Consider the following 21,295-nt stretch of genomic DNA (forward strand, 5'->3'; position numbering starts at 1 on the left):
GAAATGATCACACTTACCTTGCTTTATCAAACATTTCAACTCTATTGGCTAAATGAACTAATATACTTAAATAACCAGAAGAGAAAAAAATCATGTTTTCTTTTTTGTCAGCTGTAGGGCTTGAACTCAGGGCCTGAGCAAAAAATTGTGTTTTCATTAACTGAGAACCAAATTTTTTTTGAAGGAGTAGTTGAACCTACTAAATATGTCTATTGTAAGACCTTTCTTAGAAAGTAATATTCCTTCTCTTTTATTCCTGAAATTATATTTCATGTAGTCAAGTCATGGGCAACTATTAGCTAAATATTAGTGATACTAGCTCTAAGTAAATATTAGCTCTAAGTAAATTACAAAGACTCATGGTACATATTTGTTATCTTGATACCAAACAGGGATAAACTGTTATCTGAGGATCTTCCATTAAAAAAAGAATCATGACAAAAGCTTGTATTTTAAAACTGGGATAATTCTACAAAATTCCAAACATTCATGGGAAATATTTCAGTTTATCTGCAAGTCATTTAGAAAAGTAACAGTGTTACTTTTGAGAACTGCCTTGCTATGTTCAGCAGTCATTGTGAACATGTTTCACATTCAATCAATTTCTGCTTCTCAATTATATTTTGGAATAAGTTATGATTCGCTATACTTTTTTGTTGTTGCTATTGATTTTTGTTATGTGTGTGTTGTCCACTACTGGAGTCTGGATGTTGTCCCTTAGCTTTTTCATTCAAGACTGAAGCTCTACCTCTTTAATCACAACTGCATTTTTTGCTGGTTAATTGGAGATAAAGAGTCCTAACAGATTTTGCTGCCTAGCCTTGCTTCAAACCACAGCCCTCAGATCCCAACTTCCTTAGGAACTAGGATTACAAGAGAAAGTCACATGCGCCTGGCTTGTACTTACTATACACAGGGAAAAAGGGTTGATTGAAATGTGAGTTTTCTGTCATTCATTCATTCACATTCACATTCACAGGCCAGTTCTGGTAAGCAGCAACACTGAGCCTGAGGCTGCAGACCGGGCTCCCTTCAGCTCTTCCTCAGGCTCAGGTCACTATTGGTGACCAAGGCTGACAAGGACGTGCTGTCAGATACATCCTCCTTCCTCAAGTTCAGAAACGATTCTCGAGTGATCTGAAGAATCTCTCTCAAGCCTTTGTTTTCTTGCTATAAGGAGGTGAGGGGAAAACAAAGATGGTCACCACCTAGCCAGGCAGCCACAAGAGTTAGACAAACAACTATTTTAAGAAGCTGAACATAAACAGGTAAAACAAATAAAAAGCAAGTTCTGTAACTGGTATAAATTGGCAATACATGCAGTAAACATATTTTGAAAAACATCTTTTTATTGTACTTGTGTGTGTGCTGGTACTAAGGTTTGAACTCAGGACCTGAGTACTATCCCTTTTACTCAAGGCTGGTACTTTACTACTTGAACCACACCTCTACTTCCAGCTTTTTGCTGATTAACTAAAGATAAAGTCTCATGGACTTTCCTGCCCAAGCTATCTTTGAAGTGTGATTCTCAGATCTTAGCCTTTCAAATTAACCAGGATTACAGTTCAGAGCCACTGATGCCCACCTCAAACTCTTCTTATATATATATAGATGTAACTGAGATGAAACACAAATTGTAGTATTTGAATGTACAAATACATCAAAGAAGACCATATAGGGCTGGGAATGTGGCTTAGAGATAGAGTGTTTGGCTAGCATGCATGAAGCCCTGGGTCCGATTCCTTGGTACCACATAAACAGCAAAAGCTGCAAGTGGCACTGTGGCTCAAGTGGGGTAACACTTATATTTACATAAACTCATAATGACAGGCAATGATATCCTGAGACTCCAATCTCTCCATATATTAGAAATATCATTACTTTTCATGATAGCACTGAATGTGTGTTTCCCTCACTAGAATTTTTTTTTGGCCAGTCCTGGGCCTTGGACTCAGGGCCTGAGCACTGTCCCTGGCTTCTTCCCGCTCAAGGCTAGCACTCTGCCACTTGAGCCACAGCGCTGCTTCTGGCCGTTTTCTGTATATGTGGTGCTGGGGAATCGAATCCAAGGCAGGCACTCTTGCCACTAGGCTATATCCCCAGCCCCTCACTAGAATTTTGACAGCAACAGAACTGGCTTAATAGGTGATATTTTTCAAGAACCAAAGTAAATGACTACATCAGGCATTACAAACAACTTTGGTACTTCCCCACCCCCCCTCAAGATTAATTAATATTAGCAAGCCACAATGCCTGAGGACTGTCTCTAATTTAATTTTTACTGAAACACAGTGAAACCTATTTGATTTTGCTTTCAAATCACAGTGGCAGAGGGAAGTGAGGTGTAAACACTCTAATTTGCAAAGTTTAAAATATTTTCTTTTTGTCCTTTAACTAAAACAATGCCAATTCTTGTTATGCACATGAGAATACTGTGTATGCTCAGAGAGAGAAATCACTTTTGGTTCTCTAAAACCAATTTCCTGACCATGATTTCAAAATGAAACTTTTTTCTCCCTTTCTGTACCAGAATTGGGGCTCGAACTCAGGTCCTGGCACTGTCCTTTAGCTTTTCTACTCAAGTATGGAGCTCTACTAGTTGAGCCACACACCTCTACTTCCAGCTTTTTGCTGCTAGACAAGAAATGATAAGCCTCTCAGACTTTCCTGCTTGGGCTGGCTTTGAACTACAATTCTCTGCCTCCTCAGTACTAGGATTATAGCTGTGGTCCACCAGGTTTAAAATGAAACTCTTAATGAAATTCCATACTGAGTCACTAACAGTGACTGGCACATAGGTAGGACCAAGGGTTTTTTTGTTTTTTGTTTTTTTGTTTTTTTCGGCCAGTCCTGGGGCTTGGACTCAGGGCCTGAGCACTGTCCCTGGCTTCTTCTTGCTCAAGGCTAGCACTCTACCACTTGAGCCACAGCGCCACTTCTGGCCATTTTCTGTATATGTGGTGCTGGGGAATCGAACCTAGGGCCTCATGTATACGAGGCAAGCACTCTTGCCACTAGGCCATATCCCCAGCCCCTAGGACCAAGGGTTTGTAAAGTCAGAAAAATAAGTGTAACAAAGCATATTCATTAAAAATTTTGATTAAAAAAATCATACCTTTGTATCACCATGATTTAACAGATTAAAAAATTACAAATTGTGCTGGGTACCAGTATCTCATACCTATAAATACTAGCTACTAAGGAAGCTGAGGTTTGAGGATAATGATTTGAAGCCAGTTCAGGCAGGAAGGTCCATGCAACTTTTATCTCCAATAAACCATCAAACAATCAAAAATGAAGCAATGGCTCAAGTGGTAGAACTTTAGCTATGAGCAAAAAGGTATAGAGACAGCACCCAGGCACTGAGTTCAAGCCCCAGGACTGACACATACAACTACACTCACCCAGCAAAACACAAATTTATAAATAGAAACTGTACATTTACCTACTAAGAAAAGCAATATACAAAAAAATAAATAAAAATAAATAAATAAATATTCTTTCCAAAGTGACATGTCTTTATTATCATTTCCAGATGGGACATGCAGGGAAGGGGGAGTCTGGGAAGGTTATAAACTAAGGATTCCATGCCTCTGAACTACATAAATGTACTTCAGAATCTCCTGTGGAGTGGTTTAAGTTACCAATGATCCTAGACTCTTGCATTGCTATGAAATGGTCTAACACTAAGCACACGTATATAATCTCCAATTAAGAAAAAGATTACCCCACACTCCTGAAGAATGTACCTTATAAGATGAGATTTGTTTTCTGGCATGTCTCTGTGTGGACAGTTTTCACCTACATTTGGAATTAAAAACTTACTTCAAGGCAGGTGCCAGTGGCTCACACTGTAATCCTAGCTACTCAGGAGGCTGAGATCTGAGGATTATAGTTCAAGACCAGTTCAGGCTTCTTAAAAAGGTCTGTGAGACTCTTATTCCCAATTAACCACCAGAAAACTGGAAGTAGCACTGTGACTCAATTGGTAGAGCGCTAACCTTGATCTGAAGAGCTAAGGGACAGTGACCAGGCCTACAGTTCAAGCCCCACGACACCCCCACCCCCCAAAAGAACAAACTTACTTCGAGTTGGAATATCCGTTCTTGTTCCTTGCAACCTTGCTTCTCGTCAATTTCAATGGCTTTCCTCATTACCGCTGCCATTTCGGTTATCTGATCAACATGCGCTTGTAACTCCTGAAAGCAAGGGGTGGGAGTTGGGAATCAGTTAAGTATTTTACTTTCCTGGTTTCTGGGTCCCCTTCCTTATAACAAAATCTGCACTACCAGTAAACATGAATGGTACAGTTAAATCACAACAGAGCTGGATGACCATAGTGTCTTGGAAATTAAATTGGTTAGAATAAAGGATAACAGCATAATAAAACTAAACCAAGTAGTAAGAAATTGACTCACTTCACATTTCTCATCACAATGATGAGCAGCATTTTCTTTATTACACTATTATTATTGGCCCAAGCAAGACAAACTTGACACATTCAATCTCTTTTCTTCCCTGAAGTCTTCACAACTTAAAAAAACCCAAGCCAGTCTGGAACAATCTCTAGAACATCCTATTCCTTCAGAGCAGGAACTGTTTCCTGTTTGTACCTGTCCATAGTGTTTGATATATAATAAATACTGAATAAGATGAACAAAATTATGCCTTTCAGTTTTAAAATGGTAAATAGACTTCTTGGCTAATTGCTAAAAATATAATTTCAGCATAATACTCTCATTTGGCAGGTATATAAATTCTCCCTTCCAATCTCATTTCTTTTTTTGATTTAGCATACCTGTGAAGTATTAGGTAAGAAAGAATACAAAGCCTGTTAGGATATATTCCCTGACCTGAAAGAGCTTAAAGTCTAGTCAAGAATACAGATGAGAACATTTTAAATGAGCAGAAACTTGTGAATCATCATTGGCAGCAGAGGTTACTTTGTCATATTAAGGCTAGCCTAAAAATATAAAACTCCCTGCACAGACATGAAATTTCTTAAAAGTATATTATCCTCTGTAAAAATAATCTGAACAAGACCTTAAAAACCTATAAAACAGGGACTAGGGATATAGCCTAGTGGCAAGAGTGCTTGCCTCGTATACATGAAGACCTGGGTTCGATTCCCCAGCACCACATATACCGAAAACGGCCAGAAGTGGCACTGTGGCTCAAGTGGCAGAGTGCTAGCCTTGAGCCAAAAGAAGCCATGGACAGTGCTAAGGCCCAGGACTGGCAAAAAAACAAAACAAACAAACAAACAAAAAAACCTATAAAACTGGGGCTGGGAACATGACCTAGTGGCAAGAGTGCTTGCCTTGTATACATGAAGCCCTGGGTTTAATTCCCCAGCACCACCATATACAGAAAGCGGCCAGAAGTGGCGCTGTGGCTCAAGAGGCAGAGTGCTACCCTTGAGGAAAAAGAAGCCAGGGACAGTGCTCAGTCCCTGAGTCCAAGCCCCAAGACTGGCAAAAATAAATAAATAAAAATAAAATATGCCTTAAAAAAAACTATAAAACTATTAAACTGGGACACACACACACACACACACACACACGGGTGGTATTGGTCTTTCTCCAACATGCTAGGCAAAACTGACGTGGACTTTAAAACAAAAATGCAAGATCTTAGTTTACACAGTATGTTGTTTTAGTGCTTGGGATCAAACCCAGGGCCTTACACAAGCTATGCATGTGATCTATCTAAGCTAAACACCCAGCATTGCTTATATTACTTTAAGAACCCTACATAATGTGAGTTGTGAGGACTTGGGAAGAAGGCACAATAAAAGACTCATCTCTGCACCCAATATATTGCTATTAAAATGAAAATAAATCCACTAAAAAAATGAGTTCTGCCTCAGTTGTATTAGTGGTACTTTTACGTGCTCAGAAGTCACATGTAGTTAAGTATTAAGTAGCCTCCACACACATCAAGATAAAGAATATTTCCGTCATTTCACAATGTTTTGCTGGACGGGCTTAAGCAATTACATTATGGTAGCAAAATGATCATATATTTTCCATGTTCTGTAATACTTAAAAAAAAAAATTCCTAAAACCCTGCCTCTACTGTAAAGTGAATATAGTGTTTAAAATCAAGAAACGTACTGACAAATGCAGTACTCAATTCAGTAAATATAATAAAAAAATTGATTATTAATAATTTTCTCAATTTATGTTTTGTCAGTTTGTAGTGCTGACCTAGATTAAAAACACAAATAATTCTTTGCCATAAAAATGGAAGCTAACAGGTATTTTTTCAGGACAGACCCTGTTCTAATAAGATCATTAGAAGAAACACTCCACCCCATACTTCAAATAGAGCAAAATTTTTATATATCCTAACGGTTAATGGTCTACTTATCAAATGTAAAAATCTTTAAGAAAAACAGAGCCAGGTGTTGGTGGCCCACCCCTATAATCCTAGCTACATAGGAGGCTAAGATCTGAGGATCATGGTTCCGAGCAACAAAGTCCAAGAGACTCATATCTACCATTGGACACCAGAAAACCACAAGTAGAGCTGTGACTCAAAAGTGGTAGGATGCTAGCTAGCCTTGAGCAGGCAAAGCTCAGGGTCAAGTACCTATGGCCTGAGTTCAAGACCCACAACCAATGGAAAACAAAAAAAAGAAAAACAGGTTTTAATTGCCAGAAAAAGCAAGATGACTTTAGAACTGTTCTGAAGCCACAAAGAGTAGCATACTCTGAACTGCTGTGAACTTTCATTCTTGTCTATATTTAGCTCCGTTTTGCTCAATAATGATCTGGCAAAATTGATTTTGAAAAGTGAAGACACAACAGAGAAGAACTACTATATTAATTATAATATCTACATGAAAAGTAACTTTGTTTTGTGAATTCAAACTAAAGGAAAATTTCATTTGACAATCCAATGAACTGACATTTTTATGAAATTAGTGCTATGAACCTATCTTTGATGTCCAGAAATAGTGTTTTCTAGGCAACAAAAAAGGTAGTAACAGCAGGAACAAACAGATGCAAAGGTGGGCTGACCACCGTTTCAAATCTGCAGTCTTGTAACAGATTGCACATGCTACATAGAAAAGAGGACAAATTCAAGCTTTTAACTTTGGCCAGCCTGCCTATCAAAACCACATCATTTGTTGATTTCACTTACTGTCTTGTATAATCTGGGAAAAAAATTCAAAGTAAAAGAAATTTTTAAACCAACCCCCCGCCCCACCACACCCAGTAAGCTGTTTTGTTTAGTGTACATTATGATTTGCTTCCAAGTGCCTCCTCTCCAGGCCATGATGAGGTGCTTCAGGGACGGGTCGAGATGCATCATGGAAAAATCCCTCGGAGCTGTTACGGTGGACCATGTCAATCTGTAGTACAGAGTCATTGTAATGTTAATACGGACATTATCCGTAATTTCAAGAATGAATGAGTGTTAGTTCATGTATGTTAGCCAATGGTTTGAATGTTTGCTCTTTTAAGATTTCCAAAAAGGTATCTGTTCAAAAATAATGGAAAAATAAGTATTTGCATGAAAATGAGTTCTCAAACTTAATACTGGTATTCTAAATGTGCCCTCAAAAATGCCAGTGTGAGTACCAATTCTATAATAGTTTCAAGAGGTCTCTAATTCCAAACTGCTGTGTATGTGCAGTTCTATTTGTTACCCCTAGTGTTCTGTTTTTTTTTGTGTTGTGTGTGTGTGTGTGTGTGTGTGTGTGTGTGTGTGTGTGTGTGTTTAGGCATATCGGAGCACTAAGTACCTAAACTCATTCTAGAATCTGTTTCTTTTTTTTTTCCTTCTGGTCCTAGGGCTTGAACCCAGGTCCCTGGCACTGACCCTGAACTTCTTTTTACTCAAGGCTAGAGCTCTACCACTAGAGCCACAGCACCACTTCTGGCTTTTACTGAGTAGTTTATTGGGTATAAGACGTTCCTGCCTGGGCTGGCTTTGAACCGTACTCCTCAGACCTCAGCCTCCTCAGTAGCTATGATTACAGGTGTGAGCCACCTGCATACGGCTTAGAATCTCTCTCTCTCTCTCTCTCTCTCTCTCTCTCTGCCAGTCCTGGGGTGGCTTGAACTCAGGGCCTGAGCACTGTCCCTGGCTTCTTTTTGCTCAAGGCTAGCACTCTGCCACTTGAGCCACAGCACCACTTCTGGCCTTTTCTATATATGTGGTGCTCAGGAATCAAACCCAGGGCTTCATGTGTATGAGGCAAGCACTATTGCCACTAGGCCATATTCCCAGCCCCAGAATCTCATTCTTACTGTGACCTTTCCCTATTTATTTGCTTACCCATTTCTGCTAATGGAACTATACTATAATTCATTCAAGGCTGGATACAGATAATTTTTTTTCCTGACATCATCCAAGATTCTCCTCATAAGAATATTGTTCCCTTTAAAACTGCAATAATTGATCATATGTCTCTGATACCTTATCTTGTATTATATAGTTATGCTAGTGTCTCTAATCTCTCCATTATATGGGAAGGTCGTATTAGTGCAAATGTTAATAGTTTATTTAGTTGAATTTTTAGTTTCTCCTTTTTGGGAAAAGTCAAAATCACAAACAATAATGTGTATTAGTTGAAATTAATAACTAAATTTGACAGAAGGCAAAATCAGCACTTGGATTTAATCTATATAATGAAAATAGACTATAGCTATCTTATGAAGTGTTTTATGCTTTAACTTTGCTAATTAACAAAGTTATGGTGAATGGTAAAATAAAGCATTTATTTATTTGTTTATTTTGGTACTGAGAGGACTGAACTCAGGGCTTCAGGTACACTAAACACATCTACCAGTTAGCTACACCACTAATATGTTTTAGGAAACATTTGTTCAGACATAATTTCAGTCAGACAGAACTTATTCTAAACACTTTTTTTTGTGTATTATGGAATTCCTTTCCTTTAGATCTTCAAAATTTTTATTTTTCAGTGGAGGTGTGGCTCAAGTGATAAAGCACCATCCCAGTGAACTAGCCAAGCAAGGGCATGAGGTCCTAGTACTGGCACAAAATTTTATTTTTTAAGATTTAAAAATCTAAGGGCCTTTGGAATTTTTCCACATTACATTTATCTTACCCAAAATTTTAGGTCAATTCTTCTTTATACCTTTATAATGTTCTCATAAATGCTATTTTTACATGGAAAACTATCCCTAAATGTCCAATGACTTCCATTTTAATAGGTGACACTGTAATTAAGATTGTTAAACCCAATTTCTTTATGTTTTAATAATTGAGAATATGTATCTTACAATGTTAGTAGTAACTAATAGTACTTCACCATGATCCAATACAGATAATAGTCTCGTTATCACAACCTAACTTTTCAATTTCACACCAGCAATCTTAGCTACTCAGGAGGCTGAGATCTGAGGATTGTAGATCAAAGCTAGCCCAGGTAGAAAAGTCTGTAAGACTCTTATCTTCAATTAAGCACCCAAAAAAGCTGATAGTGTAGCTGTAGCTCAGAGGTAAGAGTGCTAGCCTTGAGCAAAAACACTCAGTGACAGTGCCCAGGCCCTGAGTTCAAGACTAAGACTGGCACACAAACACAAAAAATATAAATGTCCAGCAAATCTAGGGGTCATAGCAAAGAGAAAAGGCACAAACATGACAAAAAAGATGAGCAGCAGAAGATACTCATGTCTCACAACTTCAGCTTTAACTTGGATGCAATATTGAAGAGGAGCCACATTTTAATAGGTTGGGATTATTCATAATCTGGGTGAATTAGCATCATTCAGAATATAGTTGTAAGACAAGCAAAGCTAAGGTTAGCTGCTTTCAGACTTTAAAAAAGTTTTTCACTATTGTGAATCTTGTTTTTGCAAGATTTATATATAACCCAAATGTAGAAGAAATATTTCTTTCTTTCTTTTTTTTTTTTTTTTTTTTTGTTGATCATGAGACTTGAACTCTGGGTCTGGGGACTGTCCCTGAGCTCTTCAGCTCAAGACGAGGGTTCTACCACTTTGAGCCACAGCGCCACTTCTGGTTTTCTGGTGACTAATTGGAGGTAAGTGTCTCATGGACTTTCCTTCCAGGCTGGCTTTGAACTGTGATTCTCAGATCTCAGCCTCCTGAGTAGCTAGGATTACAGGCGTGAGCCACCAATGCCCATCTTGAAGAAATATTTCTTAAAAACAGAGAATCTTACAAAACTTTAATTGAAGAGACTTACCTTTATTTCCAAAAGTTTATTTTTAAAATATATACCTACTTATATACATACATACATATATAATTTAAAGTTACTATGAAACAATGCTTCCATCGTTAGAACAAATCCAATAGAAAATGATATATAATGAAAAATGAGAAAAAGGAAAACAGAAAATGTCAATTAAAAAGATGAAGTATTTACTATTATTAAAATGACATTACTAGAAATCTGTTATTTTTAAAAATTCGAAACTCCAAACTTGTCCCTCTTTTCCATCTGAAGCCGGACTGTGAAATGAATTACCTTGGAATGCTGTTCTTTTAACTTCATTATTATCCCAGGATCATCTCTTTTGCTAGCCATTAGCAGTCTAAACATCTGTTCTCGGTACTTGCTCATTATAAGTTCCAAGGCAGACTGATGCTCTTCCAAGGATGTACGTAATTCTATCAGGAATAAGTTTATTGCATTCAAACTTGAGTTATGCATATATAAAATCTTCTACATTTATCCAAATACCAACTGACTGACAACTGAAAAAAGATACATGTCTACTCATAGATAGGTGCTGGTGGGTCACGCCTATAACCCAACTACTCAGAAGATAAGATAGGAGGGTCTCTACCTAAAGCCAGCCTAGAGAGAAAAGTCATGAGATTCTTATCTCCAGTTAACCACCAAAGGGCTAGAAATGAAGCTGTGACTCAAATGATAGAACATTAGCCTTGACAGAAAAAGCTAAGAGACAGCGCCCAGGCCTTGAGTTCAATCCCCAGTACCATTACCAAGAAAAAAAAAAAAAAGTCACAGAATTTAGAGTCTAGTGAGAACACATACAGGATAAACACTGAGTTAGCACCCCAGCAGGCAATGAAATTTGTGTAATTCATAGGCAGAAAAAAAGAGAAAGTAGCAAGAATTTGAAATGATGCCAACCAAGTCATAAGTTCACATACAAGACAGAATAAATAGCAATAAATATGATTCAGGCATATAGCTTAAATAGATATTAATAAACACACTTTTAAAAACTCTTAAGTTGGCTATTTTCCTATTTTTTTGGGGGGGGGAGAAAAAACAAACTATTCCCTCCAATACCACAACTAGCAATTAAAGTCTCTGGAGCTATATGGTACACATAGTAGTCATCTGTCTTGCCTTTGTTCTCTTGCTGAAGTTCTCTGATTTGTCTGTTTTCTTGCTGGATTCCCATAACTAACGTGGACCGAGGTCGATGCCTTGCAACTTCATTAAGTTCTTGTATTTCTTCCTGATACTAATGAGAAGATTGAAAAATAACAACGTAGGGAGGAAATATTTGCAAAATTAAACAAACAGAAACAGCCCCTCCCAAGGTTAAACATAAATGAGAAGTAAAAACATATTTCTGCCCCAAAATTTGTTCACAGATATTCATAGCAAATATCACTGGGCAACAAATAGGAATAAAGGAGTAATACACACTACAGCATAAATAGATCTTGAAAGCATTATGTTAAGCAGTAATTACTAAAAGCCACGTATTGTATCAGTTCATTTATATAAAATATCCAGAATAGCCAAACTCACAGAGAAAGATGAGTAGAGTTGGGGAATGGTAGCTAGAACTAGCAACTAGTAACTAGTAACAGAGGTTTGGGGTGATGGAAGTACATGAAACTAGGAAATGGTTATGGTGTACAGCCTACCAATATAATAGAATCAATGATCTGCTTCCAAACTTTAGGAGTTCGTGACTTTTTAGTGTATATGATTGATATTACAATGATAATAATGATAAGTGATATAAAGCTTATGCAAAAGAAATGCCAAAAGATTTTATTTTTAAAGGTGAGATTCTAACTTTACAATTATCCTCATTTACTTCAAGGCATCCTTATGAAACAAAGGAATGAAGTTATTCCAATACTCTTGGTTCTTAACTTCAAATGTCTCACTTTTTTTTTTTTTTTTTGCCAGTCCTGGGGCTCGGACTCAGGGCCTGAGCACTGCCCCTGGCTTCTTTTTGCTCAAGGCTAACACTCTACCATTTAAGCCACAGCACTACTTCCAGCGTTTTCTGTTTATGTGGTGCTGAGGAATCAAACCCAGGGCTTTGTGCATACTAGACAAGTATTCTACCACTAGAGCACATTCCCAGCCCTACCTTTTTTTTTTTTTTTTAAATGAGTCAAGGCATAAGTTTAGGGAAGCACTTGAGTCAGTCTGGACAGTTGCGGAATGAGGTAACACAGCTGTGAAACAGAATGAACTTGCTTTGCTATTTTCAGTAGCTTTGTCAAGAGTGGGATTCCATGCTTGCTTCCTTTCACAAAATTGACGAGCTCTAAGAAAGTTGGAAAACACATTTTCTTTTGGATAAGTTCTTTTGAGTTGAAAGTTTTTATCAGAGGACAGCTTAAAATGGTAGCTGTACTCCATGGTCCACTAGAAGGCATTACATACAACAAACACAGCAAGAAGCCAAGTACCTTCTCATTTTTTTCTTAATTGGGAGCATTACATGAAAAATAAGCTAGAAAATAAGAATGCAATTACCACATATTTTCAAAAACTACTTGTTAAATAGCACCATCTAGGTACTTCTATTAAAAGAAAAACAAAAATTAAACATTTCTACATTGTAGAAGATATAGCATGGCTGGGCACTGGTGGCTCACACCTGTAATCCTACTCAGGAAGCTGAGATCTGAGCCATCTTGGTTCGAAAGCAGCTCAGGCAGGAAAGACTGTGAGACTCTTATCTCTAATTAGTCATCAGAAAACCAGAAGTGGAGCTGTGGCTCAAAGTGGTAGAGTGCTAGTGCTAATACTAGCCTTGAGCACAAAAAGCTCAGGGATGGTACCCAGGCCCAAGCTCCACAACCAAAAAACAAGCAAGAAGATACAGCAAAATTCATGTTAACATTTAAAAAAAAACCATATTATCTTTATCAAATGTATCTAGACCTAACAAATTAACTTATTTTCTAAACTTCAGTGTGCATCTGTTAGAAAGGTGATCAAATCTATAGGTTTCAGTACCTATATATGTACATATGTCACTCTAAACATGACAAAATGATATTCTGAAGTAAACCTTACAAGTCAGACTACTTTAAACGTTCAGAGAACGTTGAAAAATTCTAACACTAGTTTTTATTTAGGAACCTACAAGAAAGACAAATCAGAGGTGTGCCAAGCCAGCCAAGCAGAAGTCTGTAAGACTTTTTTTTTTTTTTTTTTGCCAGTCCTAGAGCTTGGACTCAGAGCTTGAACACTGTCCCTGGCTTCATTTTGCTCAAGGCTAGTACTCTACATCCTGAGCCAGCTTTTTCTGTTTATGTGGTGATGAGGAATGCTACGCAAGCACGCTACTGCTAAGCCACATTCCCAGCCCTTGTACAACTCTTATCTCCAATTAATTACCAAAAAGCTAGAAGTGGAGGTGTGGCTCAAGTGGTAAGAGTACTAGCCATGAGGGAAAAAGCTGAGTGAGTGCTAGTACCTGAGGAAGGGAAAAGAGGAGGGAGGGAGGGCGGGAGGAAGGACATACAGATGGACAAGCCAAACCTGCTTCATTGCTTCTACTCGCTTGTTGAGAGCTGTGGTCTGTTCGATCAGAGACTCTGCTGCATCATCATGGTCTCTCAACCTTTCCACCAGGGCTTTAGCATCAGCAAGTGCCTTCTCAATTGTGCAACTCATCTCCAAAGAAGTACCTACAGTTAAAATTAAAATTCAAAATAAAACCAGACTATCACTTTATTTTAGTTCCATGTCAATCAAGATATGTCTGTTAAGTTTCATTTATTATAAGGTTGTTCACTGTGGGGGAGACACAAGAATACCCTGCAGGCTTGCTTGTTGGGTGAAGACAAACATTAAGCTAAATCTGACAGGATGAACTCTCCCCAGCCTCAGCTGTCAAGTGATCTGAGAGGCTTCTTGAGAATGCATACTACTGATCAGCCAAAGTGCCTTTATCATTCTATATATCTAAGTCACAATCTCTGCTTGCAGAAACTTCTTATATAACAATGCATTATAGGCTGGGTCTATAATCCTAGCTACTCAGAAGGCTGAGGTCTGGGGATGATGGTCTGGAGCCAGCCCAAGCAGACAAATCTAAGAGACTTATTTCTAATTAATCACTAAAAAGCTGAAAGTGGAGCTGTGACTCAAGAGGCAGAGCATCAAGCTTGTGCAAGAAAAAACCCAGTCAGCACTTATGCCAGGACTGGTACCAAAGAAACACACAAACATTACAGCTTGGTGCTGTGTGGCTCATGTCCATTATCCTAGCTATTCACCAGCTTGAGCAGAAAAGTCTGTGACACTCTGCTACCAATTTAACCAGACAGAGCTGGATTCAGAAACCAAAACAAATACACACACAAATATTACTCAATCATAAAGAGTAAAATTCTACCACTGGTAGTAAAATGGATTAAAACAAAGGATTTTCTGTAAAGTGAGGATCACAGTTCAAATCCAGCTCTGGCAGAAAAGTCCACAAGACTCTTCATTGCCAATTAACCACCAGAAAAGCAGAAGTGGCCTTGTGGTTCAAAGTGGTAGAAGCTAGCCTTGAGCAGAAAAGCTCAGGGACAGTGCCCAGGCACTAAGTTCAAGCCCAGGACTAGAATAACAATACAAAAAGACTGGGAAGGTTTTGTGGATGGGATAGGGTATGGAAAAGTGTTCCTTGAAAATGCATGTTGTGCAGAAATACTATACTGGCATTTTTCAATTAAAAAAAAAATAAAAGTACCAAAACCAGATGGGGGGGGTGGTAAATAAATCTAGCTAGACACAGGTAGCTGATACCTATAATCCTACTACTCTGGAGGTTGAGATCTGAGGATCATAGTTCAAAGCCAGCCTGGATAGGAATGTCTCTAAGACTCTTAATTTCCAATAAACCACCAGAAAATCAGAGTTGGTGCTGTGGCTCAAGTGGCACAGTGCCAGTCTTGAGCAAAAAAAAGCTAAAGGACAGCACCTGGGCCCTCGGTATATATACATACACACACATAAAAAAGAAGTTTAAAGAACTAGAATAATAAATATACACATCCACATACTTGATCATGTCAGTAATTAACTCCTTCACATAAGATCAACAAGGATAGGGAGGAAACCACCTACTGAGTGGCTGCATTGATGCTTATCAAATGTTACAACCAGCAGAATAAGGAACCTATGGTTTTACTTTGTATCATTTCAGTTACTCATGATCAACTGTAGTCCAAAGAACCAAGTGGTAAGTGCCAGAAGTAAGCAATTAGACACAGGTGACTGAGACCTACAATCCTAGCTACTCTGGAAGCTGAGTCTTGAGGACACAGGTTCAAAGCCATAATCTGCAGGACCAAGTCCATGAGATTGTTATCTCCAATTAACTACTCAAAAGCTGGAAGGGGAGGTGTGGCTCAAGTGGTAGAGTGCCAGTCCTGAGCAAAAAAATGCTAAGGGAAAGCACTCAGGCTCTAAGTACTAGTACTAGTACCAGTCTCATACCAGCACCCAAAATAAACAAATTAAAAGGAAAAAAAAATCCCTGGTGGTACTTCTCCGTGGTACACAGTATGCTCTGCATGTGTCTGCATTTCAATGTCAATACCACCAAAAAATAAAAGAATTAATCAAAGACTTGCTTTTCTTTGTTGTTGTTGCTGGTCATGGGCTTGAACTCTGGGCCTAGGCACTGTCTCTGAGCTTTTCAGCTCAAGCCACAGCACCACTTCTGGTTTTCTGGTGGTTAATTGGAGGTACAAATCTCATGGCCTTTCCTGCAAGGGCTGGCTTTGAACTGCAATCTTCAGATATCAGCCTCCTGAGTAGCTAGGATTACAGGTGTGAGCCACTGGCACCCGGCCAAGACTTGTTTTTTAATCCTCAGCACCAAACAAAACAAACCTAACAAATGAAGACAGTGACAGATATATAAGTGGATGAATCTGTGGGTAGAAGAAAAATATGTTCTCATGGATAGCAACGTTGTGTGCCAGAAGGCAAAGAACCTATAGGAAGAGTTCAGTAAGAGATCCCCTGAAATACATGACCTCAAGCCATTTATTGCTAGTAAGGGATGATTACACAGAACCAGGAATAGGTTTGGCCTGAAATTCCCAGAGAGCTTGTATAGGATGATAAAGAAGCTGTGGTCACATTTCCAGTAGGGCTGAAAGGCTAGTTAAGGAGAAAGGCTATCATCTAAGCAAGCTGCTAACTTAACAGACACCAAGCTCTTCTGAGAAGAAGATGCCCAGTAGAATGTATGGTTGTATTATATTCACACAACTTTCATTACAGTTATAATTGTTTATTTTACTATTCTAGACATGTATGCACAAGGAAAACATTGCCGATAGATAGATAGATAATTGTGTTTTTCTGAGTTCATTAGAGGTCTTAAAATATATCCCTCATAGGTAAGGGGGACTAGTATATACATTATTTTGAAGTGTACTCGAGATATTCACTAGGACAGGTCACAAAACAAACCTTAATAAATGGGAAAGAATTGCAATTATGTGAAGTTTATTTTCTGATCATGATAAAATTAAGTCAGTTACTTAAATTTCAACCTTTACAAAGTAGAAAAGGAAAAACAAAACGAAATAAACAGAAGTGGCATAAAGCAGCAAGATTAAGCCAGTGAATAATAAAAATAGGAAGAGAACACAGAAAAACTATGGTTAAAAAAAAAGTTCTTTGAACAGATTAATAATGCCTGGCATCTGTTGAACATGCCTGTAATCCTAGCTGCTCAGGAGGCTGAGTTCTGAGATCAAAGTCTGAAGCCAGCCTGGGCAGAAAAGTTCCCGAGATTCTTATCACGAATTAACCACTAAAAAATTGGAAGTGGTGCTGTGGCTCAAAGTAGTAGAGCACTAGCCTTGAGCAAAAGAGCTCAGGGTCAGAAACCAGGCCCTGAGTTCAAGCTTTGCAACCAACAAACATGACAACAACAACAAACCACCAGGCACTGGTGGCTCACTCCTGCAATCTTAGCTACTCAGGAAGCTAGATCTGAGAAATGTGGTTTGAAGCCAGCCAGCCTGGACAAGAAAGTTTGTGAGACTCTTATCTCCAATTAAACACCAAAAAAGCTAGAAGTGAAGCTGTGGCTCAAGTGGTAGAGTGTCTGCCTTGAGCATAAAAGCTCAGGGATAGCACCCAGGACCTGATCTCAAGCCCTAGGAGCAGCTTGTGGTATGGGGGGAGGGGGGAAGCGTGAGAGCACACACGCACACCCCCACACACACCCGAAGAGAAGTGAGTGGAGGAAGAAAACAATGTGAACAGAAGAAGAAACAGGCACAATGGTAGACACCTATGATCTCAGCACTTAGGGCTCAGCGACAGGATTTTGAGTTCCAGTCAAGCCTGGGCTACACAGAAGACATGTCACAAAATAAAGCAAAACACAAGAATAAAAGAATCATCACAGGGGCTCGGAATATGGCCTAGTGGCAAGAGCGCTTGCCTCGTATACATGAAGCCCTGGGTTCGATTCCTCAGCACCACACATACAGAAAAAGGCCAGAAGTGGCAATGTAGCTCAAGTGGCAGAGTGCTAGCCTTGAGCAAAAAGAAGCCAGGGACAGTGCTCAAGCCCTGAGTTCAAGCCCTAGGACTGGCAAAAAACTAAAGAATCATTGCAGGCTCCTATTTCATTCTAAGTTTAAGTGAATACAATAACAAATCTTCCTCACATGAATTGAATAATGGAAATAAGTAATTCCACAAAACCCACAAATTACCTAAAGCCACAACAAGAAAGGGATGGCTATGAAGACTTTTGCAAGAAATACAACTATTTGAGTTATATAACTATATATGCATCCTATAATAATTCCCATAAGTATTTCAGAAATTAATTTGGAGATCCTTCAAAAAATTCTCTATAACAGATATAATTTCAATGGCAAATTCTAATACACATTTAAAAAAGTAGTATTGCCCCAGTTGTAGGCAGCTGCCTAGGTTGGACATTGTACCTAGGCGTGTGTTACACTGCTAGGAGAAAAGCAGCTAATAGGTGTTTGGCATTCTGGGCCTGGTTCATGCCAACTCTGTAGTTACATATACCAGGATGTAAGCATAGATGGGAAAAAAAAAGTATTACATAATCTCTTCAAGAAAAGAATGAATTCAAAGTCATAATACAGTTTAACACTGATATCAAAACCACTCCAACATATCCCTCATGAATATAAAAGCAAAAATCCTCAAGAAAATATGAGCAACTCAAATCTGATGACCATCCATTAAAAAAACAAAACAAAACACCATGACCAAGGTAAGGCTCATCCAGAACTCAAGGCTGTATGCCTACTATCACTGCAGTTTATCAAAGAAAACATTTGACAATACAAATTGTTACATTAGAAAAATCCCCAAAGGAAACTGGGGTTGGAGGCTATTTCCTGTAATCCAAGCTACTAGGGCTGTAGAGGAAGGAAGAGGGAGAGCTTGAGGCTAGCCTGGGCAAAGTTAGTGAGAGCCTATCTCAACAATAAGATATAAACCAAAAGGACATTGATTTAAGTGGGAGAACACAAGTGAAGTGACTCACGTGGGAGAACACTTGCCTTAGCATATGTGAGGTTCTCCGTCCAATCCTTGAAACTGGAAAAATAAAAATCCAAAGGGACAGAAATTCCAGAATACATGATTTTAGCAGTTACACAGACACAAGGACAATAACCAATTTTGTTTCTATAAACGAGCAATGAACAAGTATAATCGATACTTAAAAAAAACCACTCATTTGCAATAGTCAAAATAAAACTCTTGGGCATAAATGAACAAAGTATAGGCAGGATCTCTATGGCGATAACTACAAAATGCAAAAGTGAAGAAAAACAAAATTCCCTCATCCTACCCAATAAATGGAATTTCCAAGACACTAAAAAAATTAATTTCAAGCCCTCATGGAAATCTATATGAAGAGCAATAAAAATTTTTAAGAAATACTTTTCCATCTAATAAAAAGCTTTCAATCATTTTGTCAAGACATTACAATTAAGCAATGAATGCTTACAGATAGGCTTTAAAAATTACAATTAAGATCTACTTAAAATATGGAATTGTGCTTCTTTGTACAACTAAATTTAAAAAAACTCACAAAGATATACTTTTAGAATCCTCGATTACTATTCTTAAAATGAACTACACTTAAAATTTTACTTTGTAATTGTAAAAGCTTATCCAGGGAAAGGAATTATAAATAAAAGGTAGCTTAAAGTATAATCATCTTACAAAGTCTTAACATGTTCAAATTTAAAAAAATATAGTAATAAAATATTTTCAATTTATCTGCTCATTTTCATAATTGTGCTTGCAACTTGTCACAATATGGTTACATTGTATACTACAGATAGGTCCAAATTACAGCAATTAAAAAACAAAACAAACCAACCAAGCATTCTGCCTGCTCCCTGTAACACCCTCTTAGCCTCATTGTCGCCCATTCTGCCATGCAGACATCTGCAGTCAAGACTCCAGGCAGATGGAACATTCTGCTGCTTATAAACGAAAAGCCACCACCCACTCGTGTTAGCAAGTGTTCCAGTTGTTTACTTTTAGATTCTTGTGAAATTTTCTTTTGTCCACAATTCCATGTCCTCTTGCTGGCATCTACACAAAAGCATGACTTCTAATACAACACAAATGTGTCTGTAGATGTTAGTGATCTAGTTCGGCTTAAAATATGTACTCTCTGGTGCCAATATTAATTAGTAGACAGTACTAACTGATCCACGGAAATAGCCAAATGAAAAGGCAAAGAACATTATGAAGGTCAGGGGGGTAAAGCAAAAATTAATTTGAAAGGTGCATCCACAGGATGTTAGGACTAAGGCTTTCTCAAAAGGACCTCAAGGCTGAGATCAGAAGAAAAGAAATCCAGCTGCCAGGAGCTAAGAGGTGGCAAAGTTTTCTTTCTTCTTTCCTCTTCCTCCTTTTCTCTTCTTTAAATAGCATAGTTTTGAATATGTATTGCCCAGATGCATTAAGAAAATCTTAAATGTGATGTGGTAGTAATCCTGATGATTCTGTGAACATAATACCACTACAAATTTTATTCGCATGAAATACTATGCTTCTGGTGTGTGGATTTTTTTTTTCCGTTTTAAATAAAGCCTCAACATAATCCTGTATATCTATGTGCAAAACAGATATAAATTTCCCTTTATTTACAGCATATGAAATACACAGCCAAAGCTTATATGTCATTTTCGATAAGAATTTCAGCTTTGGGGGGGAAGAAGAGGGGGAAAACAAGTATGTCCAAACAACTCATATCGTCTTAAATTATGAAATGATTGGCTTTACCGCACACCCTGTTTCAATAGAGATGTGAAATCGGATGCACTTATTAGTGGGGGGGGAAATGCCACAGCCGGGTGTTGTGGTTCACGCCTGTAATTCTAGCTACTGGGGGACTGAGATCTGAGGACAGTGAAGCCAGCCCGGACAGGAAAGTCCTAGAGCCTCTGGCCATCGATTAACGACCAAAAAGCCAGCAGTGGAGTTGTGGCTGAAGTGGTAGAGCGCCAGCCTTGAGTGGAAAAGGCTGAGGGACCGCGCGCAGGCCCCGAGTTCAAGTCTCGATACAAGCACGCCTCTAAGGGAGATCATCTTTTCCCACGGAATAACTCAGGGGGGGCAGTTTTCTGGAAGGAAGATTCTAGAGCAGTGCCCCGCTAAGGTAACTTCCCCGCGCTTCACGGCCTCCCGCGGCCCGGGGCTGTGCGCACTTACTCTGCTCTCGGGCCGTCAGCGGCGGCGGCAACACGAACCCAACACACTTGCCAGTACGTCCCAGCCAGGACGCTCGGTGACCTAGTCCCGCCTTTCCGGCGAACAGACACCGAACGAGGACGGGGAACGGACCGGGGACGAGCAGGACAAGACGGGAACCTGGCCCACTACCGACCCACGAGCTCCACACACCGCAGCTACGACAAGGGTGCGGGACCGAAGCGCCGGGTCTCGCGAGAGTTCCATTCTGGCGTCACCTCGGAGTCAGAGCGAGCCACTAGCCACGGATATCTGACAGGTAGGGGCGGGACCCTTTTGCTCTTGCAAAGTCTCGCGCGCCTTCCTAAAGGAAGCAGGCCTTTGTGGACA

General features: G+C 38.9%; 1 protein-coding gene across 4 annotated transcripts; it reads right to left on the minus strand.

The window, feature by feature from the left end:
• Positions 1 to 674: 674 nt before the first annotated feature.
• On the minus strand, positions 675 to 21,138 carry Fgfr1op2 (FGFR1 oncogene partner 2). 4 transcript variants are annotated; one of them, XM_048367310.1, is made up of 7 exons: positions 20,927 to 21,138; positions 13,724 to 13,872; positions 11,330 to 11,447; positions 10,475 to 10,617; positions 7,247 to 7,360; positions 4,086 to 4,199; positions 675 to 1,170 (listed from the first exon to the last, which is right to left on the minus strand). In XM_048367310.1, the coding sequence occupies exons 2-7, from the start codon at positions 13,856 to 13,858 to the stop codon at positions 1,033 to 1,035; spliced, it is 762 nt and encodes a 253-aa protein (XP_048223267.1). In that variant the 5' UTR covers positions 13,859 to 13,872; positions 20,927 to 21,138; the 3' UTR covers positions 675 to 1,032. The 4 variants fall into 4 exon arrangements, with proteins under 4 accessions (XP_048223267.1, XP_048223258.1, XP_048223277.1 ...); XM_048367301.1 differs by having other exon boundaries at positions 20,664 to 21,138; XM_048367320.1 differs by lacking the exon at positions 7,247 to 7,360 and having other exon boundaries at positions 20,664 to 21,137.
• Positions 21,139 to 21,295: the final 157 nt, after the last annotated feature.

The sequence above is a fragment of the Perognathus longimembris genome, chromosome 1 (genome assembly GCF_023159225.1).
Source record: "Perognathus longimembris pacificus isolate PPM17 chromosome 1, ASM2315922v1, whole genome shotgun sequence".
Classification (NCBI taxonomy): Eukaryota; Metazoa; Chordata; class Mammalia; order Rodentia; family Heteromyidae; genus Perognathus; species Perognathus longimembris.